Source organism: Aspergillus piperis, assembly GCF_003184755.1.
Source record: "Aspergillus piperis CBS 112811 unplaced genomic scaffold BO85scaffold_18, whole genome shotgun sequence".
NCBI lineage: Eukaryota > Fungi > Ascomycota > Eurotiomycetes > Eurotiales > Aspergillaceae > Aspergillus > Aspergillus piperis.
Window position 1 is genome coordinate 505,473 of NW_020291608.1, and position 23,471 is coordinate 528,943.

General features: G+C 51.4%; 10 protein-coding genes across 10 annotated transcripts; 5 read left to right on the forward strand and 5 right to left on the reverse strand.

Moving 5' to 3' along the window:
- Positions 1-144: 144 nt before the first annotated feature.
- BO85DRAFT_452182 (RNA methyltransferase) lies at positions 145-1,945 on the forward strand. The gene has a single exon (XM_025660763.1). The coding sequence runs from the start codon at positions 269-271 to the stop codon at positions 1,772-1,774; it is 1,506 nt and encodes a 501-aa protein (XP_025512672.1). The 5' UTR covers positions 145-268; the 3' UTR covers positions 1,775-1,945.
- A 120-nt stretch (positions 1,946-2,065) lies between these two features.
- On the reverse strand, positions 2,066-6,141 carry BO85DRAFT_452183 (putative SNF2 family helicase/ATPase). The gene is made up of 5 exons (XM_025660764.1): positions 5,813-6,141; positions 5,687-5,713; positions 5,482-5,625; positions 2,461-5,421; positions 2,066-2,393 (listed from the first exon to the last, which is right to left on the reverse strand). Exons 1-5 carry the CDS (start codon positions 5,930-5,932, stop codon positions 2,280-2,282), a joined length of 3,366 nt encoding a protein of 1,121 aa, XP_025512673.1. The 5' UTR covers positions 5,933-6,141; the 3' UTR covers positions 2,066-2,279.
- A 248-nt stretch (positions 6,142-6,389) lies between these two features.
- Positions 6,390-7,878, forward strand: BO85DRAFT_452184 (uncharacterized protein). The gene has a single exon (XM_025660765.1). It carries the CDS (start codon positions 6,639-6,641, stop codon positions 7,425-7,427), a length of 789 nt encoding a protein of 262 aa, XP_025512674.1. The 5' UTR covers positions 6,390-6,638; the 3' UTR covers positions 7,428-7,878.
- On the reverse strand, positions 7,709-8,284 carry BO85DRAFT_452185 (uncharacterized protein). The gene is made up of 2 exons (XM_025660766.1): positions 8,113-8,284; positions 7,709-8,056 (listed from the first exon to the last, which is right to left on the reverse strand). Exons 1-2 carry the CDS (start codon positions 8,219-8,221, stop codon positions 7,875-7,877), a joined length of 291 nt encoding a protein of 96 aa, XP_025512675.1. The 5' UTR covers positions 8,222-8,284; the 3' UTR covers positions 7,709-7,874.
- A 129-nt stretch (positions 8,285-8,413) lies between these two features.
- On the forward strand, positions 8,414-10,707 carry BO85DRAFT_471044 (putative AP-3 adaptor complex subunit mu). The gene is made up of 3 exons (XM_025662441.1): positions 8,414-8,534; positions 8,593-9,012; positions 9,086-10,707. Exons 1-3 carry the CDS (start codon positions 8,491-8,493, stop codon positions 10,545-10,547), a joined length of 1,926 nt encoding a protein of 641 aa, XP_025512676.1. The 5' UTR covers positions 8,414-8,490; the 3' UTR covers positions 10,548-10,707.
- Positions 10,638-12,463, reverse strand: BO85DRAFT_403477 (tyrosinase family protein). Its single transcript, XM_025657229.1, has 3 exons — positions 11,723-12,463; positions 11,586-11,671; positions 10,638-11,530 (listed from the first exon to the last, which is right to left on the reverse strand). Exons 1-3 carry the CDS (start codon positions 12,122-12,124, stop codon positions 10,798-10,800), a joined length of 1,221 nt encoding a protein of 406 aa, XP_025512677.1. The 5' UTR covers positions 12,125-12,463; the 3' UTR covers positions 10,638-10,797.
- Positions 12,464-13,903: 1,440 nt separating this feature from the next.
- On the forward strand, positions 13,904-15,568 carry BO85DRAFT_378536 (integral membrane family protein; the record flags this gene model as incomplete). The annotated part of the gene is made up of 9 exons (XM_025656301.1): positions 13,904-14,062; positions 14,114-14,143; positions 14,199-14,418; positions 14,525-14,559; positions 14,607-14,712; positions 14,758-14,812; positions 14,861-14,923; positions 14,983-15,081; positions 15,133-15,568. 9 exons carry the CDS (start codon positions 13,904-13,906, stop codon positions 15,566-15,568), a joined length of 1,203 nt encoding a protein of 400 aa, XP_025512678.1.
- A 419-nt stretch (positions 15,569-15,987) lies between these two features.
- BO85DRAFT_471047 (kinase domain-containing protein) lies at positions 15,988-17,549 on the forward strand. The gene is made up of 3 exons (XM_025662442.1): positions 15,988-16,187; positions 16,244-16,677; positions 16,752-17,549. The coding sequence occupies exons 1-3, from the start codon at positions 16,162-16,164 to the stop codon at positions 17,432-17,434; spliced, it is 1,143 nt and encodes a 380-aa protein (XP_025512679.1). The 5' UTR covers positions 15,988-16,161; the 3' UTR covers positions 17,435-17,549.
- A 462-nt stretch (positions 17,550-18,011) lies between these two features.
- On the reverse strand, positions 18,012-20,290 carry BO85DRAFT_99073 (hexadecenal dehydrogenase). The gene is made up of 4 exons (XM_025665832.1): positions 20,039-20,290; positions 19,712-19,942; positions 18,791-19,590; positions 18,012-18,731 (listed from the first exon to the last, which is right to left on the reverse strand). The coding sequence occupies exons 1-4, from the start codon at positions 20,182-20,184 to the stop codon at positions 18,364-18,366; spliced, it is 1,545 nt and encodes a 514-aa protein (XP_025512680.1). The 5' UTR covers positions 20,185-20,290; the 3' UTR covers positions 18,012-18,363.
- Positions 20,291-20,782: 492 nt separating this feature from the next.
- BO85DRAFT_99065 (isocitrate lyase 1) lies at positions 20,783-22,993 on the reverse strand. Its single transcript, XM_025665831.1, has 5 exons — positions 22,661-22,993; positions 22,437-22,592; positions 22,040-22,382; positions 21,428-21,980; positions 20,783-21,370 (listed from the first exon to the last, which is right to left on the reverse strand). The coding sequence occupies exons 1-5, from the start codon at positions 22,862-22,864 to the stop codon at positions 21,010-21,012; spliced, it is 1,617 nt and encodes a 538-aa protein (XP_025512681.1). The 5' UTR covers positions 22,865-22,993; the 3' UTR covers positions 20,783-21,009.
- Between the last annotated feature and the right edge of the window lie 478 nt (positions 22,994-23,471).

Here is a 23,471-nt window from a genome sequence, read left to right on the forward strand (position 1 = left end):
GATTCCAGACTCGCGCGTTTCCCCGACAAACGCGAAATTCCGCGGCGGAGCAATATTGATGCGCTTATCTTATCGGGCGGTGAGCAGGAAAAAACCACCTCCAAAAGGCGGAGATCGTCGTTGCAGGACTCTCCGCCTAGCATACATCTCCCGACGCCAGCAGAAGTTTTACCATCTTCAAGCTCATCGTTCGAGAGTGGATGGAAAGAGAGGTTTTCTAATCTCTATAGACCTGTCTCTACTGTCCGTCACAGCTCTCTGGACTACGATGTCTCTCCAATCGTCTCTCACCTCTCTTCGAGCTTATCTTCGACCCTCAATAGCACCGTCAGCTCATTTGCACCCCGTCAGACATGCATCACTGAACTCGGCCATTGGCCGGGGCATCCGCAGATCACAATATGTCGATGATGTACCTCAGCGACGCAATTCCGCCCGCGATGCTCGGGATGGTGGACACAAAAGAAGCATGGCCAAGCGTGATAAACGCCCAGAAGCGCGGGAGCACCGGTCTGGAACCGCATTCGACGAGGAAGAGTTCATCAAGAAAGGGACATTTCGCGCATTGCCCCGCGCATATCAAACAGAAAGAACTGTAACCCAAAGAGGGAAAGATGGAAAGAAGATCTATACAAAAGAGGAAGTGAGGCACCCTGATTATGTCGGCGACGATCAGGAAATCCGAAGTGGGCGTTTCCGCACATTATCCCAGGATTATCAGAGCAGGCCTCCCCCGCCTCGCCAACATCGTCCTACCGACAAATTTCCCGAAGAAGTCAAAAGTTTCGTCAAAATCCCCCTCTCAGTGCCTTATACCACGCCTGCATCGCAGTTTGTGTATGGAATTTCTGCATGCATGGCTGCATTACGTGGCAGCCGTCGCCGGCTATACAAACTCTACCTCTACCAATCAGAGGGCCAAGAATTAACTCCGGAGAAAATAGCTCTACGAAAACTGGCACTTTCGAAAAACGTGGCGGTAAAAATGGCTTTTGCGAGCTGGCGCCGGTTGCTCGACCAGATGAGTGATGGCCGACCTCATCAAGGCTGTATTCTTGAGGTATCCCCTTTGCCTCGGCTGCCAGTGCAATATTTCAGGCCCGTTCCATCTCCGGGGGCGGACCACTTCAGCCTAGAGCTGGGAGCGCAATCGCGAGAAGAAGCACAGGTAAATACTATGAACAACACGGTTGACATCAACAACACCTTTGGAAATAGGTATCCTGTTGTTGTACTACTCGACGGCATCGTCGATCCTGGGAATCTCGGCGCCATCATCCGCTCCGCCTACTACATGGGAGCTGACGCCATAGTTTTCGCGGGCCGAAACTCAGCAGAGATATCCCCGGTAGTTATCAAGGCATCTGCGGGAGCCGCAGAACATATGACATTTCTTCACGTGCGAAATGAAGTGGATTTCATTCGACAGTCAAAAGAAAATGGGTGGCGGTTCTACGCCGCTGATGCGCCGGGCAAGGGATCTTCATCTGTATATATGGACCCTGCCGAGTTTGGGAATGAGGGCACTGTTGCCCAGGCACCGAGTGTCATTATGATGGGCAGTGAGGGCGCGGGGCTGAGCCCCCACATCCTTTCCCAGGCAAATGCTGTTGTTGGCATCCCTGGTGCTAAAATCAGCCCAGAGTTGGGCGTGGAGTCAGATCCGGCTAGAGTGGACAGTCTCAATGTCAGCGTTGCGGCTGCTTTGTTGATGAATATGTTCCTTCGGGTGCCGGTGTCATGGGCCAAGAAGGAGGATACTAGGGTCTGGTGAGGAAGGAGCATCTGTACAGTATTATCAACGACATCATATGTACACATACGTCTGAATTGCATAGTATAAAATTCATAGCATACTAATATACTGAGAGGCTTTTCTCAAACAAGAGACAATATCTCAAGACTACCATACAAACTAAGCAATCATGACCAGTCGAGGTATGAAGAGCTCTTTCTCTGCCTGTGCTTGAGGCTTCAACCTCAGAAGTCACCGAGCCGGGTAATATACTAGATGATCAGATTACGGTTTCGAGTGCACTATGTGATGGAAGACAACATTCATAAGGTCTTTTTAACCACAAGGTGTCATTTTACAAAAGCGAAGGAGATGGAAGATGATCATAAAACTACAATGGCATCTATCTGCCAACGCCAGACCGACATATATGGAACAAAATAGAACCAACAAACCCTCCCTCCTCAAAAAATGGCTTCCCAAACAGTCTACAGAATAGTCGTAACAAACCTCGTCATCGCCCACCTCTGATTACAGGAAGAGATCATTTCTTGCGACTCCTCGACTTGGGCGCCGCATTTGAAGAGACACTGGCTGCCCGCGATGTTGAGGTAGAAGTTGCCTTGCTGCCACCTTTGACGGCCTTGACTTGCTTATTCTGTGGGTTGGTTAGCCGAGCTACTGTATTGTGATCGTGGCTGGTAGGAATTGTCAAGGAAACTTACAACTGCACCGCCCTTCGTCTTCTTTTTGGCAGGTGGGCCCTCATCCTCCTCGGCTTCATCGTCGTCGCGGTCACGTCCCCGGCCCTTGCCGCTCTCACCGTTGGCTTTTCCATCATTTTCAAATTCCTTTGCCACGGTGTTCAGCAGGGTGGTGCACCGACGTCCAATCTCGACTGGGGTTCGACTAAGGAAGAACCAGTCAAACCGGAAGAGGGGAGACTCGCGGATTTCGTCACGGATCTTCTCATAGAGACCTTCGCCATCGACTCCATATTTGTCCAGCATTACCAACAGGAACCGATCCTCCTCTTCCGTATAGACCTTCTTGTTTGTGGTAGACACAGTGTAGTTGATCTTGACTTGCTGGAGTGGTACGCGGTACATTTCCATCTTCTTGCGCAACATTTTGCGTTGATGATTCATCTTCCGCAATTTATCCTCGCCCTGCTCGATGACACGGAGGTACTTGGGGTAATCTTGGATTTCCGTGTACCGCTCCCAGAATACTTGCGCGTACTCCTCAATTTCTTCCGGCTCTTTGCTGTCCACTTCGGTGGCGATTCCAACGTAGTCAGTACGGCCGAACTTGGCCGAACCGTTCACGAACTGTTGGAAATCCCTGCGATTCCAGTTGGAGAAGCCTTCTTCAGACATCTTCGCCTTCTCCGCCTGCTCATCCTCCGTTAGTGGCACTGCATTGTCGATCTCTTGTTGTTCGAGATCACGTTCGGCCTCGCGTTCGCTCAGCTCTTCTTCCGGACCATCAGGCAGAGGAACCTTGTATCCGATTTCCTTGTGGAAATAGGCCGTCTCCTTCTCTTGCAGCTCCTGAAGCCCAGGCGGGAAGAACTGCCAATCATGGACAGTGATCTGCTTCGGCGCCCGAGGAACCTTGGGCTTGGGATCAGCCGTTCTACCACCAGTTGCCAAGGCCTGGCGATAGTATTTGTCGATGGAATAAAACTGTTCCTTTCGCTCTCTCTTCGCCGGGTTGATCCAGTTGATACCAATGTCCTTCTTGCGATCGGTGAAGTCTTTGCCGTTCCATTCGTACGCACTTTCGGAGCTGAATTTCTGCAAGTCGTCGATACCAAGCTTTTCGTACTTCTTGTTCAATTGCGCAGTCCGCTCCTCGCCCTTTCGCAGAATGTTGTCGATATCATCTTCGGATATTTGGTGTTCCGCAGATATGGTGGTGTTGGCCTGAGTGTTGAAAACATTGGCAGCTCCGTGCTGGATCATACCCAGCAATTCTTCCTTGGACGCGGCATTCTTGGTCTGCTGCTGAGCGCGTCCCTGTTGGATGACAAGCTGGTCGAGCCGCAACTTTTGTGCGGCACGTTCTAAGACTTTTTCTTCGATCGCATTCTCTGTAACAAACCTGAACACCACGACCTGTTTCGTCTGTCCGATACGGTGGGCACGGTCCATTGCTTGCAAATCCGCCTGAGGATTCCAGTCACTATCAAAGAGAACGACAATATCGGCCGTCGTCAGGTTGATACCAAGACCTCCGGCTCTTGTTGTGAGCAGGAAGATGAACTTCTCTGATCCCGGCTTATTGTACTCGTCGATAGCAGCAATCCGGTCCTCGTGGGCCGTTGTACCATCGATGCGGCAGTAATTGTATTCGCGGAAAACACAGTAGTCTTCGAGAATATCAAGGACACGACTCATCTGGGAGAAGATGAGTACGCGACTTCCCTGTTTCTGCATACGCGCCAGCAATTTGTCAAGGATCGTCATCTTTCCAGCATTGTAGATGAGATGCTCGTCGGTGGTGTAGGGTGGGCCAGGCTCTGCACCTTCAAAAAGGTAGGGATGGTTGCAACATTTGCGAAGTTGCATGACGATATTCAACAAACGGGTCTTTGACTCACGCTTGCCGGCGGCGCCATTGACCGCATCGATATCTTTTTCGAGGATCTTCTGATACCACTTGACCTGCATTTCCGACATGGGGACGTAAAGATTGACCTCCTTCTTAGGCAGCAAGCTCTTCTCGACGTCACTCTTGACACGGCGAAGCAAGAAAGGTCGCAGAACACGATGGAGTTGTTGCACGACTGTATCCTGATCGGAGTCTTGTCCGGAAAACCATTGGTCGAATGCCTCCGAATCACCGAAAACATCCGGCAACAGGAAGTTGAGGAGGGCCCAAAGCTCGTGGAGGTTATTTTGAAGTGGGGTACCGGTAATCAGTAGTCGGTTCCTGGAATGGAAAACACGGATGATTTGCGCCAAAGAAGACTCCTCGTTCTTGATCCGATGGGCCTCGTCGATGATGATGTACTCCCAAGCGAACTTCTTAAGGTGCGCCTTTTCTCGAAGAATCATCTCGTAACTAGTGATACAAACGTCGAAGTTCTCATCGAGAAGCTCCTCATTGATCAGCTTGTGTCGCTGTTCTTTGTCACCCTGAAGGACAAGCACATTGACCTCAGGTGTCCATTTTCCAAATTCCCGCTTCCAGTTATCGAGGGTAGATTTCGGGACGGCGATGAGGTGCGGGCCGGTGATATCGCATACATGTCGGAGGTAGCCAAGGAAGGAAATGGTCTGCAAAGTCTTGCCCAAGCCCATTTCATCGGCCAAGATACCTGAAATACCGTTCTCATGCAGCGAAACTAACCAGTTCAATCCTGCAATCTGGTAATCGCGCATTTCTCCCTTGATGAACGGCGGGGAGTCCCGAAAGACCGTGTTGGTTTCGCCGCCGGATTTTTCATCCTTCAACAGCTCGGCGTCTTCTTCTTGCTCTGTTCTGCGACGCCTTTCACTACCTGCACCGCCTGAGCGCGACGAGCCCTTCTTCTTGGCCTTTGCCTCCTCCTCAGCATTCTGTCGGTCAATTTCGGCCATGATCTCCTTGATCCGCGGATTAGGGTTGGTTTCGATGAAATGACGGAATAAGTCGGTTAAGCCGAGGAGGTAGCGAAATCGTCGGATAGAATCATCTTCCTATAGTAACACACACCGTGAGCGACAAATCATCAAGACACGACCATCGCATTGGCGTACCTTCGACTCATCCAAACGACCATGCTTCTTGCCTAAGATACTTTTTCTCATGTGGAAAGCTTCAGACCTCCGTCTCCGGCCATCCAAAGGCGCTGCGTCGCCTGCAACACTGCTCGCCGTGGTATTTGGGTTCGTATCCGAGTCCTAATCTGTGTTAGCCGGCTCATGCGTCAAGCAGATCGCCACGTTATTGAGTCGCGTTTACCGTGTAGTCTGGAGTATCCTGGTAGCCCTGAATTAGGAATATTGTCAGCGGGAGCGCTTTGCCGTTTAACCAAAAACGCGCATGAAGATAATACATGGCGCAAACAGGGGATTTGCGCTAACTCACCGTCATCGGCGCGTCTGCGCTGTCCACGGGCACCGACGTGACAGGCTCAGCATTCGCGTCTGTCATGGGGGTATCTGCCTGTGATGGCGAGTCGGGAGTCGGTTCAACTGAAGGAGCCATCACCATCCACAGCGCACCGAGCGCAGCTGTTCGGTACTATACAAAGCGGGACACGAGTTGATATTAGAACAACCCAGGGTAGGAAGCTATCGATAAGACCCCTAGGAATATGTAAGATCCACGACCTCTTGAAAAGCTGGCTGTAGAGGATCTGGTGGGAGAAATTGAAGTTGGGGGGGCGCACAAAGGAGGTGTGAAAGGAACAAACAGTGACGGATGATGAAAGGACGAAGAAGCACCGCCAGTCGCGCTCATGGGATGGCAAATGGAATTTCGTCGGAGAAGCGCGGCCAGGGCACGCGCTCATTGGACGGGAGACGCGAGGGCGTGACTGAGTCATTTCTGAGTCAGCAGGCGGCGGAAGACCAGTTTCCCCGCTGTGGGTCACGTTACCGGGACAGACGCAAAGAAAGATCAGCTGCGCCAGCGTCCTTTCCGAACGGTCATCGCCAGCCAACGTCCTTTGTTAGCCTGCGGAACTTGTTGTTTCTCCTCTATAACGCCCCCTCTTTGGGCCTGTCTCTTTTAGTCCAGACTATCAGTCATATCTGCCTCTTCCTGATCTTTCTTGGGGTTGCCTCGGAGTTTGCCTGACCCCCTGTTTCCCAGAAGCACGGTTCAAGTCACCCCTCCTAGTGACGCCAACGCTAGTATTTATTGTCAGAAGTTTCCCAGGCAGACTGCTTCTGCCACCACACCACACACCATGGACTCGATGAGATCCCTAAACACGTCACTGCCCAGCTCGACGCCTCGGCCACAACCTCCTGAGCAGCTCCTACAGTCGTTCAAGGCTGCTGCTCTCTCCGTCACGAACCTCTACAAGAATGCTGTCTACGAACAGTCGCAAGCCAAGCAAGCTGGATACCAAGAAGCAATTGAGGATCTACTACACTTCCTAGACCGGGAGAACCTCGGTCTTGGAGACGGGGAGGGCTGGAAAGTTCGGCAATGGGCCACGGAACGGAGTGATGGAAATGGTGCCCCTAGCGACGATGATGAGGTTGAGAAACAAACCAGAGGCGCAACGCCGGCTGCCACCCGCAAGGCACAGCCAGAATCCGAACCGATCCGACAGCCTTCCAAGTTATCGTCGGAGGAGCAAGCTCCAGCTCCGCCGCAGCAACAGCTGCCAACACCTTCGACCCCTCATGCCTCTGAATCAAACGACTTCGATCGTCCAACTATCTTTACGTTCACTGCCGGGCCCACCTTTCCGCAATTCCCAGAACAAGACATGGACATGCAAACCACCGACAGTTCGACTCCAGCGTCTCAGGATGGTGCCCCGGTCAGCGTCTCCGTCCTGCCTCGAAACGCCCGGCAACAGAATCGTCATAATAACTTCACCCGCTCAAACACTCGGTCGTCTCCTCATGAACCGTCCGTCGGGATTGGTTCGAAACGAAAGCTGAACGTGCCCGATTTCTTCGACTTGTCTGGTCTAGGCAATCGAGACATATTTGGGGGCGGCAAACGTGGCCGCTTCACCTAGAAAATATGGTATCGACGAATAGACGAGCATATATTCTCACGGTCACGCAGCGGTCAATTGCATTTTTTTGTGGTTTCTTCTTTGTTTTTCTTTCGGTGCATTAGTAGGAGTATTGCATGTGGCCCTTTGGTGGGCCACGGGTCATCTTTCCGCAGTCATCTTCATTCTATCCTTGTGCTCATATTCTCTTTGCTCACATTATTTCCTTGTCATATCCCATTTCCTTCGGTCATCATTACTATCAAATATAGAGGTTATCAGACATGGCGATACCCGGTGAGGCGGCTAGTGTTATACTAATCGTACGATCCTTTCTATACACTGTTTTGTACATGTTTATTAATGGTGAAGCGCTTGACTTGATGTGCATTCCCGTTACCAGAAGAATCAACGCCAGAGTAGAATATATGGTATAGAGTACATGATATACAAATCGTCGTGGCTTCATCAGTTGAACGCTCTATAAATTCCCATCCCAACTAGTGTCGCAGAGATGGTGAAGAGCCCGAGATGTCGAGATCCCATCTTATACTTGGTTGTTCCTTGCATAATTGCCTTTTCATTCATCTTGAGGTTCTTCAATCCCGAGTAGTAACTGTACACACCGAGGCCGATGAACGCGGCGGATCCTGCAAGCCATCAGATTAGCTACAGTACCATGATTATCGCCCAGAAACTAGAATACCAGTAACTCTGCACGATAGGCAGTCATCATATGCGTCCTCCGCAAGTGCACGCTTCGCGTCCTTGGGCTGGACATCCAAGGCGCTGTTATTCTGGGTAGACGAAGACATTGTTGTAGAATCAACGAGAGACGAGAGACAAAAAAAGGTCTTTTAGAGAGCAGTCCAGACGAGTCTCGATCAAGGAGACTAGCTCGTTGCGGCGAGCTGCAGCCATTCAAAGGAAATGCATGAAAAGGCGGGGATCGGCGGCAGAACGAGGGGCTTTTGGACTCCGCTAAATGGGGGCCGATGGATCACCGACCATCATTGCTGCACCATGACCACCTCTGCCTACTACATTACGCCCCCACCGGTCGGGATAGGTCGCCTTCGCCATCATGAGCGGCCAGATCGATGCGCTCTATATCTATGATGAGCAGAGGCACGCCGTTCCTTCCAATGTCCTGATTTCCAGCAGTCACTGACCTGTCCTCTTCCAGCAATCCGATCGTCGAGCAGGTCTATCGCTCCCGTCCGCCCTCCGCATCGGCCATTCTCCCCCTCTATAACGCCTATTCAGCTCCGCGCCCCTCACTCATCTACTTTCCAAACACAACTCCGCCGGTGACAGTGTTCGCGGTAGTGCAGTCCAACCTGCTGTTCTTGGCGCTGTCCGAGGTTGATACGGAACCGCTACTTGCCTTGGAATTCATTCATCGGGTTGTTGATGTTCTCGAGGACTTCGTTGGAGCACCATTGCTTTCCACCAAGATCCAGGCGAACTATGATGTGGTCGCACAGCTTCTGCACGAAATGTGCGATGCGGGGGTTGTTTGCAATACAGAGCCCAATGCGCTACAGGAGGTAGTGGAAATGCCAGGATGGATGGGGAAGCTGTTAGGCGGCGTTGGATTGCCTGGGTGAGTGCCCACTACTACCGGATAAAGGTCACCATGCTATATACAGTGAACTGACGGCCTTTGTTATGCGCAGATCATCGACACCGATTCTGGGACAAGCCAGTGCCATGAAGCAATCAGCCGCCGCCGCGGCCCAAGGACCTGCGATCCCCTGGAGAAAGTCCGGAGTGAGACACACTTCCAACGAGCTCTATGTTGATATTATCGAGTCACTTTCCGTGACGATGGCGCCATCAGGACGAATACTCTCTGCGATGTCTTCCGGCACTATCGCCTTCACCGCCAAGATATCCGGTGTCCCGGATCTGCTCCTTTCGTTAACAGCACCCGGTGGTCAAAAAGCTTTGGGACGTAAGTTGGAGTTGCCGGTATTTCACCCATGCGTGCGCCTGGCGCGCTGGCGGGAGAACCCTGGCGAGCTCAGCTTTGTACCACCAGACGGTCGGTTCATTCTTGCCGGGTACGAGGTGGATCTCATGCCAACAGACCCTACACTTGACCAACCCCCGAGTCATATGGAGAAGCTTTTCTTGCCGGCTATTGTGGACATCCGTAAATCGCTTGGGCCGACTGGCTCAGATTTTGAGGTCCGCCTTATTCTCAACACAAACTTCCCGGGATACTCATCCTCCAGCCGACCTGGTGTCGGGCGTAGCGGATCAGGCACGTCCACACCCTCTTTTCTCGGGGGTGGAGGCGGCAACTCCTCAGCGCCAGCGCTAGAAGAGGTTGTGGTGACCGTCCCGATACCGAAATCGGTCCGGAACATCACAGACATGCAAGCCAGCCGTGGAGAGGCTTTATTCTCACCGGGCAACGGCGTACTAGAATGGCGCGTGCCGACCAAAGATGCCGGCACTATTTCCGGGACGGCGACGCTCCGGTGCACCGTCGTAGGACACTATGCGGACGACGAGCTGGACGACGATGTCGAAGAAATCGACGCAGACACCAATCTCCTTCAGGGCTACTACGATGCCAACGCGTCTTACCAGAACCCTGAAGCAGACACGACGAAACGCAAGACCAAGAAAAAGAAGAAGAAGAAGGTTGTCAAGAAATCATCTTCCCGCGCAGCAGCAGCGGCAGCGGCAGCAGAAGCCTCAGCTTCCTCGCCCGCTGAACCCCTCTCCTTGAACCCGGAGGATCCCGAACAACTCACACATACTCCTACTCCTGAACCCGAACAATCGCAGACGCTTACACCGCCCGTTCAATCATCCTCGCCGCAACCTCCACCGTCACTTCCCCGGTCACAGTCACAATCACAGAAACAATCACCCAGCCGAGCCTACTCGGATTCCTCCATCTTCCTTTCGGCGCCCCGTAAAACCAAGACCCAACTAAACGCGACACTAATGCCTAACTCGGCAGCGGTGTCATTCTCCGTTCGTGGCTGGCTTCCCTCGGGGCTCAAGGTAGAGAGCCTGAACATCGATCCGCGGCGGAGTCGCGGGCTAGGCGAGGGAGTGAAACCATATAAGGGAGTGAAATATATCTGTATGAGTCGGAAGGGAGTGGAACGGAGATGCTAGATACTACATTGCTATACATCTAACAATTGATCTATTGGATATGACATGTACTTGAGGATTACTGACAACTCCAACAACCATGTAAAACTGAAGAAAATACTTTGAATTTGTGTATGAGTCCGGTTCTGACATTCTCTCGTACTAACAAGATCATGCCATTCACTTTTCGTATCACACATACTATATACATTCTCATGAGAACTATACAACCTATCACTCTTAACAGTATATACACCCACACCTCCCCAATCTAAACATAAGCATAACAAAACGGCCCCTTCGTCGTACTCATCAAATCCTTCATCCTCCTCGGCACTCCATTGGCATACCCCAAATCCACAACCGTCTGCAAGGTAGTATTCTTGCTAGCCGGCTCATTCAAGAACGTTCCCGTTCCCGAGATCGCATACTCCCTACTCTTCAAATCCAAGTTCTGCCAAATCCACCAAACCCGATCAATCATACCATGATGATGCCAGAACGCCGGGTCTCCAGGACTAACATACACATCTCGTCCCGGATCCCCGCCCATACTATAGTGTCCGGAGCCATGGACACCAATCGACCCACTGCCAGGCACACCCTGCATGGTCATCTCGAAGTCCCAGACATCGTCGTTGTCCAGGATAAGCGAGGTAATCTTGGGGTAGGTGTTGTACTTTTGCAGAAGGGCGGTGGTGAGACTGCGCTTCAGGCAACGGGGGTTGTAGTTGAGGGGGTTGGAGACAGCGGCGGTGCTGCCTCCGGGGAGGGAGAGCGCGGCGGGGCCCATGTTCACAGTGTAGTTCTTGAAGGGCCCGCTGGTTATGCAGCCACCGCCAGTGCCAGGGGGCAGGATTATAGGGGCGTAATTGCCGAGGTAGAGGGAGATGTTGCCTTGGTTGGGGATGTAGTAGCCGTTGCCGGACATGGAGGTCTCGGAGCCGTCGTATACTTCGGACGCTTCCATTGTGTGGATGGCGTCGTAGCCCCAGTCCCAGTACCTGTGAGTTGAGGTTAGTTGGGGAGTGAAGGGGTGAGGGAGAAAGAGGGGCTTACGGGAAGTCGCCTGCGTAGTGGCATTCATCACGGAGGGCTTGCTCGAATTCAAAGGTGAAGTAGCGGTGCCATGCGAGGAAGGTTCCCTAAGTCTCTTGTTAGTGCTGGGGGTAGATTTCTGGGCAAGTAACGTGTACCGTATAGTGGATCTCCAGAGTCTGGTTGATATGCGTGGCTAGGAAGTCATCATAGCGAGTCTTAGCACCTGGGGCTAGATGTGACGGGGTGCGCGAGGGAAGCTTCTGCAGACAGAGCACTGAGTTGATGTAGTCTTTTTTCTCGGGCTTCGAGAACGCCCGCCAGTCACGGCGGATGCGCAGAGTTTCTCGCGTGCAGGCCTGCTTGTCCTCGGAGCTGCTGGGGAGGTCGGCCAGAGTCTGGTCAAGGGCATAGCTCGACAATTGCTCGAGCTTGGCAGCTGCGGCAGCCACGGCAGCGTCGGATGCAGCTGGACTGGTCAGAGCCGTCTGGGAGGCTGTGGGCACGGCCCAGGCCTGCGAAGCAAGCAGGCCCAGACTGAGGGCCTTGAGAGCAACCATTGCGTTGGCTTTAGGGCTGTGAGAGGCAGAGGCAGGACAGAACGGGAACACAGCCTGAGCAGAGAAAGAGGAGCCCCCGAAAGGGCAATGTCAGCCCTTTAAGTGTTTTCATCCCTTGCTCAAATTGCCTAGATGTTCGTATTCCGCTATGGGCACGAGACTATGCTAATGCCATTGATGGAGATTCGGATGGCCGGCGAGAAATAAAACGGAGCCCTAATCAACTAGGATGCTGGCCGAGCAAACATGGAGTTCGAAACAGCTCCAATAACAATGGCAGTCTAAGCATTTAGGGCGATGCGCTGTCTGCTCTAGACTTGTCTGACAGCTCCACTATCGGTTCCAGACTCCGCCAGAGTTGACCGGAGGGGATGAATCCACATGAATGGTGAGAATCATGTTTGCTGAGGTGGGATCGGAAGGCTCTGAGCCACCGAAAGGAGAACGTGGATGGTGGATGTTAGTAGTGAGAATGTCGTATATGCAGGGCTGTCACAGTGTTGTACGTCTAGGAAGAAGATGTCTAGAGAAGAGTAAGTTTTGAGAGTATCATACGGTTTGGGACGGAACCCGCTAAGCGATGGCGGCTCGCGGGTCCGACTGTCTGACACCAAACCGGTTCCACCCTCTTTCTTTCTCTTTCCTCCGACAACCAAGGATCCCTCCACCGGCTGGATCGGATCCTTCGATTCCTCCCAATATCTTATAATGCCCTGAAAGTGGAATCGCTGCTCTCAGTGGCTTGACCCGCTCATCGATCGATCCCTGAACGATCCCGCCTGTGGCCCAAGTGTGATCCTCCATCCAAGACCAAACACAGACGATCAGTAAACATTGCGAGCCAGATCTACCAATTGAGCATTGCAGATGCTAAATTTCTGCTGTCTTTGGCTTGCTCTAAGTCACTATTACTAGTAAGTTAGCTTATTACGGTCCATTGTGCGAAACATCCGGTCCAACTGGCTTGGTGCTTGACTAGGCAAGAAATTAATTTATATCTAGATGAACCCTAATTCTAGCTCTTACGCTAAGTAAACAAGTGCTGTGCCGCCGGAGATTTCCGCACGCAATGACAGGAATAAACAGATTCGAGTACGTACACGTACTCTTACAGGGGAATCGCCAGGGGTTTCGCGTTCGGCCTGTGTTTGGTGTGTGGGACTCCAAGCTGATGCGCGGATGGCACGATGTCAGCTCCACTCACAAACGTTGTTGAGCCGTTCCGAGGTTCTACCTGAGCGTTCAAGGTTCAACACATGGACATGAACTATCCCATTGGTCATGTTCCTGTTCAGCCGTCCTTAATGCCTCGGACATACTACAGAGACCGTGACCTATTGGAGGCCTTCCCAGGGGGCCAACTGGGTCCTCTCGCCGAGATTAAGCGAAATTGATTAGATTGTACCTGACAGATGAAGGTGGCAGAGCTGAACTGGACGGGTCGATTGCGGCATGGACAACGAAGCAGATGGTTACCAGTTCTAGCATCGGAGATCCTGGTAGTGGGATCCTTTATCACCGAAATTCAGAGCAGCAAGAAATCCTAGCTTCCTAGACATTCCTCTAGTTCCCTAGCGTTAACTTTCATTGCGACGCTCCTGGAGAAGGAGTACAAGCATACGACCGGCAGAATAGGCCGCTAGCTCGTGTGGAAGGCTTTCGCAAGCTCTGATCCTGCGATCTGGGTGACCCGATGCTATATCGCCCATTTGCCCCCTCTGTTTTCCAAGGACACTCATGATCGTACCATGACAAGCATACCCCAGTTTGAGTGCGACTATGGCGGCTAATTCTCATCTGGGGGGCGCGGGCTTGCCTGATGTGAGCCAGGGACCCCAGATCTTGGCAGCTACATCGATCACCACGGCTTTTGCATTACTCACGGTCCTAGCCCGGATGTATGTCCGTGTGTTTTTCATCCGAAATGTTGGGCCCGATGTGAGTATAGGACAAAAAGCAGCCGGAGAATGGACACTGACCTGCAGCTAGGATTATGTCATGGTGTTGACAATGGCACTTGTAACCTCCCCTCCCGACGCTCTAGCAGCCTGGAATCTGACATTGACGCCCATAGTCACTCGGTGGATTTGCTGTGATAATACCAGAGGTCATATATGGTGCAGGAAGACATACGGTCTATGTGGAAAATACGGCCTCGATAGCGACACACCTGAATTTCGCCACTCAGGGTATCTATATGTGGGCAATCGGGCTCGTCAAGATCTCCATTGGGCTGTTTCTCCTCCGGTTTGCCCCGCGACGGGGCTATAAGATATTCATCTGGGTAGTAATGGGTATGTCATGAACCTAGCTGTACGCTGGATAATTGCAGGGAGATGGGAACTGCTTTGATTAGCTAGTCCTGCTCTGTCTATTCCATCAAATGCTAATGACTGGCAGTGGTCATGCTACTCTATACCATAATATGCTTTCTTGTTTGTCACTCCCGTCATGTATAATGAATCACTACTAATGATGGCAGACACTCATGTTTGAGTGTAAAGATATCCGATCCATCTGGGATGAGAATGTGAAATCACAGTGTTTCACATCCTCACAGCTCCTAAAATTGAGCTACACAAATACCGGTAGGGAACTTGCTCATGTTCTTAGGACATTGCTGACGATCCCAGGTCTGAATATTCTGACAGATATCATATTTGCCATTCTACCGGCGATAATGCTACGGTTTGTCCTCGTCTTAAACTGCACGATTTTCTCAACTAACAGCCACAGACACCTGCAGGTTAACCGACGTGTGAAAGCCTCGTTGGTCTGCATATTGGGACTGGGGATATTGTAAGCAACCAATATATCCCCTCCTTCCCTCATCATTACATCCCCTAACCAAACGTCAGTGCCTGCGTCGCAGCAATCGTTAAGCTCTCTGTCCTGCCCAACTATGGTCGCACCGGCGATCTCCTATGGGACTACTCTACCCTCACAATCTGGGTCGTGTACGCAAACCTCCCTACCGTTTATCACCCAAACTAACAAATCCACCACAGCGTCGAGTCCAACATGGGCATTATAGCAGGCAGCCTGCCCACACTGAAGCCCCTCTTCAAACAATTCCTGGGCACATATGGATCCCAAACTAAAACACGACGCTACACATACGGTAGCAAGAAGTACCGACTACAATCGTTATCCCCATCCTACCCACAGCCATCCGTCCGCAGCAGACCACTCAGCGTTCTGGACCCGGACGATTTGGATGAAGGCGACCCCCGTGCTGCCCAGAGAAACTCCAAGTATGGAACAACAACGACCAAATACCACTACCGCGATGGCAGCCACACCAGCGAGGAATACATCCTGACCCATCAAGAATCAGCGGGAATCGTGCTCACGACAGAGGTGGTGGTCACACATACTACAGCGGAAGAGGTAATACGAAACAACCGAGGCAAAAGAACACAGTCACCGAATGAGGAGGTATAATATTGTATACAGTCACTGCTACCACCTACTCAAATACCATACCATCAATACTTCCCTACTATCAAACCATATTTACATAGACCTGCCAACAACACTCCAATACCACATCTATCCCCAACTCACCCAATACAATGATTCATCAAAAATAAACCACTGCCCCCATATTCTTCGGCACCTCCACAACCACAGGCCCCAGCCTCCCCCTCAACGCCACCCCAAACGCCTCATCAATTCGTCGCGGCAACTCCCTCACAGTTCACAGTTCACACTCCTCACCCGCACATCCCACTTCGTACCAAACCTCGTCATCCCCAACACATCCACTTCCTAGAACCCGTCCGGATGGACTAATGAATTTACTTCGCAAGTGTGTCAGCTTGCTAGATTTGTGTGAACGTTCATGTATTACGACTAAATTGATCTTTGTACCAAATCAACAATAATATAAGCCCCTTTCTCCTTGAACAAGTTTACCGCCTCCATCTCTCAACTCCGTATCGGTCCCCCCCCCAAATTTGCTGGCATCGAAGTACCCTCGAGTGGTATGTCAGGTGTGATCGACATGACAGCAGCAACTCGATACTGCAACCAAGATGGCAAGGAAGACTTCGGCGACTTCGTGCGTAATGAAGACGAGGAAATGGACCTGGAAGAGGTTGCCGAGCCCTGAGAAAGATATGATAAAACGAGAACCTCGGATGTCTTCTATCCCATCCGCCTTGGAGACCTGATCAACGAGAGGTACCTGATAGAGCATAAGCTTGGATCCGGCGGCTTCTCGACTGTCTGGATAGCCCATGACCAACAATGTAGCAGGGACGTTGCCCTCAAGATTATGTTTGCAGGAGAATCGGGTGAAAGTGAAATCCGCCTGCAGGACGAAATCGTTCGGAATGTGCGTGATGCCTCCTCTCATTTTGTGACGTACCTGGAAACCTTTCTACTTCCAGGAGATGGATGTCACCATACGGTTCAAGTATTTCCCTTAATGGGCTCATGTCTTTACTGTCCGAACGTGATAAAAATGTCCATGACTACTCGCATGTCCGCTGCTCTGCAATTGCTAGAGGCGTTGGAGAGTTTACACGAGGCCGGAATAGTCCACCGTGGTGAGTGACACCGAAAAGATCCTGCTCTTTTCCTCTATTCGCCCGCATGCTGATGTTTATTTTTTTCTCAACAGACTTGAATGAGAGAAATTGTATGTGGGGAATGCAACCCCTCCACCATCTACCCAGGAGTGCCAAATACAAGGCATTGGGCCGGCCATTGAAGCAAACAATACCGGTGGACGATCTCTGGAAGGACGGGGAGCTCGTTGGACCTGCTAATATCCCCCAAAGCCTACAAACCCCAAAATTCTATCTCGGCGACTTTGGTCTGGCAAAGAAACTGAGCGATCCCGTGACTCCACGTGGCTATCCACCATTACAATATTGCTCCCCGGACCGCCTGCATAGACAAGATCCCAGTCCTGCCTGCGACATGTGGAGTTACATGATCCTCTTTTCGGAACTTTACTGCCTTGGTAACGTACCCTTTTCTACGTTTTTCAATGGTGGAATTATTGGTGGTTTCGTGTTGTCTTTAGGTCCTCTGCCCGAGGAGTGGAAGGGACTCTACTACTATACTCATCCCGAGAGCCGTGATTATTCCTGGTATGACCAGAACCAAACTCCCGATCCCAAATGGACTCTTGAGTCGAGAATTGCACGTTTTCGTCCCGATGTCGACCCAGTGGAGCGAAGCCATGTGCTTTCTATTATGTCTCGTGTGTTCACTTATGACCCGGCGAAGCGTCTGACCTCATCCCAGCTTCTGCGTGACCCTTCGTTTAGAGCTATCATGAAAAATTATGGTTGTTGATACCAAGTTTTTGTATGCTTTTCTCTTTTTCGTTTAGGGTTTTAGTGGGTGTAATTTCATCAAGTGATATAGCTGGCTAGATATATATTCGACGGATATAATATAGAATGCAAACCCGTAAATTTTATACTTGAAAGAAGGCCCGTAATATAATTATTTGATCATATGAAGGAACCTTGCCTGGAGATGTTCTACCCCTACGTGACCTGAAGGCCAAGGATAGCATAACATCTAACAAGGCTACTTCTTCATCTGTATGATCTACACTCGACTTCCTAAGCGAGCTAGCTACTCCGAATTACCTAATTGATGGAGATCGACATAAACCACTCACTTGAGTAGTATAGCTTCACTACTACTCCGTATGTACATGCCTACCCACCCACCTACCTCGTCATGTTCGCATACTTTCAGCTAGTCAGATCATCTTACATACATGGTGAATCAACCCCCATCCCAAAACGAGAATAAAGAACAGACCAAAAAGAACAAAAAGGAAATGATTAACGAATGGCACACGGTCATATAGTCGTCCAAAAGCAAGACTAACTCCAAATAGAAGACCGAATCAGGTAAAGATATACTGGCGCAATCAGAGCTTCGCCAATCGGCGCTCGAGCACTTGACGTGCGATATAAGCCACTAATCATAGATATGTAAGTAAATGCTCGTACATCGTCTGAACGTTAAGCAAAACATTATGTGTAGAACATTAAGCGATAATTATCAATAGATATTATGTTTAGTGTATATGTAAATTACGTATCCAGGGTATCGGGGTATCCAATTAACGTGGAAGCGACGTGCGGGATAATTCACTCTCGGTCTGAAGGGGATGCGGAGGTAAGAAGTCTGGCATATCAAACAACGATACGCAGTGGATAGAGGGGTTGTAGCAAGAAAATGACAGTTGACGATAGTAAAAAGAATCACTCACCAGCAGCAACAACAGTGGCACGAGCAGCACCAGACTTGGCACTGCCACCACCAAGAGTCAAAAAGTATCTGAGCCAGCTCAGCTGGACCTTCTTGCAGTCGCGGTCAAAGTCGGGAATCAAAGTAGTAGCCTTCTTGAAGAGCTCCTCCTTGCCGTTGTAGGGCGGGTAGCGAATGGCGAGGAAGCTTTCGATCCAGCTAGGGCTAGTGGTGATTGTGCGACGGTGCACAAAGACATCGAAACTGGCCTTACCCCGGTAAGCACCCTGACCGCTCTCGCCAACACCACCGAAGGGGAGGGTGGGGATGTGCAGGGCGGCGTCGTTGACGGCAACACCGCCGGAGCGGGTCTGTGACAGGACTGCAGCACGTTAGTAATTTGAAGTTGTACGGGTAAATTATACAGCTCCACAAACATACTCTTCTCAACTTCCGCCTTGGAACCGAACGGGTAGAGGCCCAGAGGCGTGGACTGGACGCCGTTGGCGATCTGGACAGCCTGCTCGACGCTGTCAACAGGCAAGATAGGAATGAGAGGACCAAAGCTCTCTTGTGTGATCATGGAGTCTTCAGGCGAGTCGACCACAACAACGGTGGGTTCAATGAAGCGCTCCTTTTCATCCATGCTGCCACCCATGACAATCTTGCCCTTGGTGTTGTCGATCATGCCCTTGATACGGTGGAAAGAAGCATCGTCAATGATATGGGAGAAGTCCGCAGAGCCCTTGGCACCCTGGGGGTAGAACTCCTTGTAGACCTTCTTGAACTCCTCCACGACAGCATCGACAAGCGGCCTCTCGACCAGCAGGTAGTTCTGCGACGTGCAGAGTTGACCAGCGTTCATCAGCTTGGGCCAGAATAGTCTGCGCGCGACCAGTCGGGGGTCGGCATTCTTGGAGATGATGGCGGGGTTAATGCCACCCAGCTCCAAAACAATGGGGGTGAGGTTAGGAGCCGCTGCCTTAGCGATGATGCGACCGACATTAGCACTGCCGGTGAAGAAGATCTTGTCCCAGCGTTCGGCCAACAAGGCCTGAGTCTCGGGGATAGCACCCTGAACAATGGTGTAGGCGGAGGGGTCAAGAGCAGCCTCGATAATCTGCTGGATGACCACCGCACAGTTGGAGGACTTTTCACTAGGCTTGATGACAACGGTGTTACCCGCTGCGATAGCGCCAATAACTGGACCCAGCGTCAACTGGAAAGGGTAGTTGAAAGCACTGACCCCATAACGGTCGCCGTTAGCCTTGTCTCCAACCCCAACCAAAACAAAATAGGGGGGGGGAGGGGAGAAATTTTTGTTGAAAATCCCACAGAAACTAAAAAAAAAGGAAAACATACCCAATAACCAAAACGCAACCCAAAGGATCCTTGCGGATCTTGGGACTGGTAAACTTAAAGGTGAGGTCGATATCTTCGGCCTTCTCATCCTTGACCCATTTGGGGAGATTGCGGCAAACGAAGACAATGTCATTGAGCAGCCAGGTACTTTCAGCCATGACGGCCTCAAAGAGAGGCCGGTTCAGATCGAGACGCAAAGCCTCATGGATCTCGTCGACACGATCCTTGATGCTATTGCGTGCAGTAGATTAATTAGCTACATATTAAAGCCATGCGGGGAGCTACCCGAAAGGTAGTGAAATAAGGTACTTTGGGACAGCAACTCACGCCCAGTAAAGCTTCCGGAGCTGGACCAGCCGGTACTCCACATCGCGAGTGGTATGCTCGTGGAAGGTCTTGCGGCAGCGAGAGACGCGTTCAGCGACCTCGTCAACAGGAGTATACTCCAAAGGAGGGATTTCAATGGCACCCATGGTGAGTAAATTAAGGTGGTGGAGAGAGAGGGGAGGGGATGAAGATGACAGGGAGGGAGGGAGGGAATAATGGGAACAGGAGGAGAGGAACGAAGGATCAAAAAAGGCGGAATTTCAGCCGAGAAGACTAGCAGGTTAAGAAGGAATCCGAATGCGGAGTTCTTGTTTCTGACAAGCCCCTGATTCTTTTCAGAAACACCCGTGACGAGTGCCTTATCTACTCCTATGAGTAATGAGTAATGGAATACGAAGGAACAACTGGAGGGTATGAGGATGTTCGTCAGGCCAGATAATATAATGAGCAGCAGCCAGCATTCCGCCGACCGAGGACCGGGTGGATTGGTGATCAGCAAATTCACCGAGCCGTTCATTTTTTAGGGGCAGAAAAACCCCCCATTGCATTCATTCTCCGGCCATCATCCATTTCCGGACACATGCCCTCCTTTTTCCCCTCATCTGTTCCGCGGCACAACCGAGGACATTTCCACTCGCAAGGTCTGCTTTTTACGAAGGGAGAACCGTTGTTGGCCACTGCTCACATGTTACTGACTGACTTATCTTTAATTAACAAATGACAGCTACGGGTTGAGTCATGCACGCGACCCACTTGCCTCGCAAGGGGTTCTGTTTGCGGATAGCTTAGGAGCTTATTTCCCCCTTGCTCATCACCCTCATCAACTTAATGTCAACGAACTATCACATTGTGGTATATACGATGATAAATCAGAAGCTAGCTCACGGGAACAATGGTGACAATGAACAGTATAGAAAAGAAAAAGCAAATATGCAGATCTGCAGTCAGCCACCAACTCACCCCCTCCATGATCAGTGCTTGAACTGATCCTCCGTGACACCCTTGCCCATAGCCGCCGTACTGCTGATGCCGCCCGTCACCATCTTCAACATGTTATCCACGTAGTTGGCACCACTCCATTTCTGGTGAGTCACCACATCCACTCCCTGCTCCATCTCCGGTTCCTGCACCAACTCGCCGTACGCCCGCATTCCCTGCTTCGCGTACGCCTTGGCGAACTGATCCGTGATGAGCGCCGTCGTGTGCAGACCCGCCAGGGTGATGAACTGCCAGCAGTATCCCAGGGCTCCCAGACGCTTGATGTACGTCTCCTGCTCATCGCGCGGCATCGCCTTCTTCCAGTTGAACGAGGGCGACAGGTTGTACGCCAGCCTAAAGGGACAGGTTAGTGTCAAGGTCTTACCAAATGCATATCAGGACCACACTTACTTCTGCTCTGGCCACACGGCGTGAACGCCGTCGGCGAACTCCTTCGCCTGAGCATAATCGGGCAGCTTGCTCTCCATCCAGATGAGATCCGCAAAAGGTCCATACGCAATGGCGCGGTTCACCGCACACTGGGTACCTCCCTGGTACCGGTAGAAGCCCTCCCGGGTGCGAGGGGCGTCCCAGTCCCAGTAGATGTCGACTCCAGTGATGTCCTTGGCGATAGCCCGGGCTTCGCGGTTGCTCTTGCCCTTGGCCTTCGTCAGGAACTCATCAATGAGGGCCTTCTTGTTACCGGAGGAGCCCTTATTGATGGTGTCGATGACAGCTTCGCTGAACAGCTTCAGGCCAGCCTGGGCAGTCCACTCGTCTTCAATGGCCTGCAACTCGTTTCCGTTCTTACCAGCCTGCTCCGCAGCTACCATGAGGTCGTTGAGGGGCTGGAGGTTGGGGTTCGTCGACCCCACGACGAAGGCGTGGTCACGGTAATCGATTGTGGAGGTGATGAGAGTGGCAGCTTCGGAGTCAGTTCGAGCAATGGCAAGCAAGTCGGTGCCTGAATTTTTTAAAGTCAATTGATGCTATGCGGATTAAGCAATTCAGGATGCCACTCACCCATGATATCCGCCTGCGCGCGGATGGCCACCAGACGGTTGATGTGTTCGCTGATAGGCACAAGCACCTTTCCGGCCATGTGCCCGCACTTCTTGGTACCCGGAGCCTGGTCTTCAATGTGAATACCAGCAGCACCACGCTCAACGAACAGCTTGGTCAGCTTCATCACAGCCGTCAAGCCACCGTGTCCGGTATCAGCATCCGCAATGATGGGGCGCAAGTAGTCCACATTCGCCACCTTGCCACGCTGCTCCTTGGGGGTGGTGATGCGTTCCTCGCGCTGTTTCCGGTCATGGAACAGCTGAGCCAAGAACAGCTGGTTGACCTTGTTGGGGACGGTGTTCTAACTCGAGTCTTAGCAGTGATCTCACAATTACCAACATCCTCTGAGACCTACCATGGGGTAGTCGGCAAGATCGGGAGAGGGTTCATCGGTGGACGAGGCGGTGGAGGAGCTCTGCCAGCCAGAGACGTAGACGGTGTCGAGGTATTTGGCCATCTGGGTGAGCATTGTGGGCTCGAGACAGCCATAGGTGAAGCTGGGTACTTTGTTCTGTGGAAGAGAGAAGTAAGCTCATGATTGACCTAACCACCACCACCACAGAGCGGGGACATGCGAACCTCGAAATTGCTCTCCAAGATCTTCCACAGCTTCTTGCTCATAGCATTGGAAGGATACTCAATCTTCAGGGTACCACGCTTGGCCACAATCTGCTCAGCAGTAAAGGGCCGCTTGGTGTGTCTCCATCTGGAGTCCTGCCACCACTTCTGGACAGCCTGGACATCGTCCAGATACTTCCGGTCTTCTTCTTCAAAGGAAGCCATGATGATGATGTGTGGTATAGCCGAGGGGGGTAATATAAGCAAAGATCTAGATTGATGCAAATGGATATAATATAATACAATGTATCCAACAATGTTCACATACAACCGACAAGAAAGAGAAGAGAGGAGAGAGTAGAGGGAAGAGAGAGGGAAGAAAAGAATACAGTCAAATAAAGTCAATCACCAAAGAAGAAAATCGGAATCACAAGCCAAAGAGGAAAACACCCAGCTACTTAAAGCATGCGCCATAATTCCCTCGATGCGTCACAAGTCATTGGGCCACTCCAGCACCAGCACAAGGTTGGTCGGTAAACGTTCGGTTCAGCGGGACAAGAAGGAAAGAAGGGCCCAAAGGCCAAGGACCAAAGGGGAACAAGAACAGTCAGCTTTGCCGCCCCCCGGAGTATCTGATTTTCTTGCAATAAAATGAAAACCGGGGGTGAGTCGAAAACAATTAGGTTGAACCAAGGGTTTCACAAGCCAAGTTTAGTGGAGGAAGGAGTCTCAGTTAGTGAGTGAGTGGTTTTGCTGGTTCGGAAGAGAGGATCGAGACCAGACGAAGATCCTCGGTCTAAAGGGACCAAGCCGAAAACAGGTCGCCACTCTG

Coding starts and splice junctions, on each gene's coding strand:
- BO85DRAFT_471047 (XM_025662442.1), top strand. CDS start 16,162: ATGGCAAGGAAGACTTCGGCGACTTC. Junction 16,188..16,243: donor AGGAAGACTTCGGCGACTTC/GTGCGTAATGAA, acceptor GCCCTGAGAAAG/ATATGATAAAACGAGAACCT. Junction 16,678..16,751: donor GGCCGGAATAGTCCACCGTG/GTGAGTGACACC, acceptor TTTTCTCAACAG/ACTTGAATGAGAGAAATTGT.
- BO85DRAFT_403477 (XM_025657229.1), bottom strand. CDS start 12,124: ATGGTTGCTCTCAAGGCCCTCAGTCTGGGCCTGCTTGCTTCGCAGGCC. Junction 11,672..11,722: donor CTCTGGAGATCCACTATACG/GTACACGTTACT, acceptor CAAGAGACTTAG/GGAACCTTCCTCGCATGGCA. Junction 11,531..11,585: donor CACTACGCAGGCGACTTCCC/GTAAGCCCCTCT, acceptor CTCAACTCACAG/GTACTGGGACTGGGGCTACG.
- BO85DRAFT_471044 (XM_025662441.1), top strand. CDS start 8,491: ATGAGCGGCCAGATCGATGCGCTCTATATCTATGATGAGCAGAG. Junction 8,535..8,592: donor TATATCTATGATGAGCAGAG/GCACGCCGTTCC, acceptor GTCCTCTTCCAG/CAATCCGATCGTCGAGCAGG. Junction 9,013..9,085: donor GGCGGCGTTGGATTGCCTGG/GTGAGTGCCCAC, acceptor TGTTATGCGCAG/ATCATCGACACCGATTCTGG.
- BO85DRAFT_99065 (XM_025665831.1), bottom strand. CDS start 22,864: ATGGCTTCCTTTGAAGAAGAAGACCGGAAGTATCTGGACGATGTCCAG. Junction 22,383..22,436: donor ATCTTGCCGACTACCCCATG/GTAGGTCTCAGA, acceptor GACTCGAGTTAG/AACACCGTCCCCAACAAGGT. Junction 21,981..22,039: donor CGCGCAGGCGGATATCATGG/GTGAGTGGCATC, acceptor TAAAAAATTCAG/GCACCGACTTGCTTGCCATT.
- BO85DRAFT_99073 (XM_025665832.1), bottom strand. CDS start 20,184: ATGGGTGCCATTGAAATCCCTCCTTTGGAGTATACTCCTGTTGACGAG. Junction 19,943..20,038: donor CTCCGGAAGCTTTACTGGGC/GTGAGTTGCTGT, acceptor TGCACGCAATAG/CATCAAGGATCGTGTCGACG. Junction 19,591..19,711: donor GGTTGCGTTTTGGTTATTGG/GTATGTTTTCCT, acceptor TTATGGGGTCAG/TGCTTTCAACTACCCTTTCC.
- BO85DRAFT_452184 (XM_025660765.1), top strand. CDS start 6,639: ATGGACTCGATGAGATCCCTAAACACGTCACTGCCCAGCTCGACGCCT.
- BO85DRAFT_452185 (XM_025660766.1), bottom strand. CDS start 8,221: ATGTCTTCGTCTACCCAGAATAACAGCGCCTTGGATGTCCAGCCCAAG. Junction 8,057..8,112: donor CCTATCGTGCAGAGTTACTG/GTATTCTAGTTT, acceptor GATGGCTTGCAG/GATCCGCCGCGTTCATCGGC.
- BO85DRAFT_452183 (XM_025660764.1), bottom strand. CDS start 5,932: ATGGCTCCTTCAGTTGAACCGACTCCCGACTCGCCATCACAGGCAGAT. Junction 5,422..5,481: donor GTCGTTTGGATGAGTCGAAG/GTACGCCAATGC, acceptor GTGTTACTATAG/GAAGATGATTCTATCCGACG. Junction 2,394..2,460: donor AGACGAAGGGCGGTGCAGTT/GTAAGTTTCCTT, acceptor ACCAACCCACAG/AATAAGCAAGTCAAGGCCGT.
- BO85DRAFT_452182 (XM_025660763.1), top strand. CDS start 269: ATGTCTCTCCAATCGTCTCTCACCTCTCTTCGAGCTTATCTTCGACCC.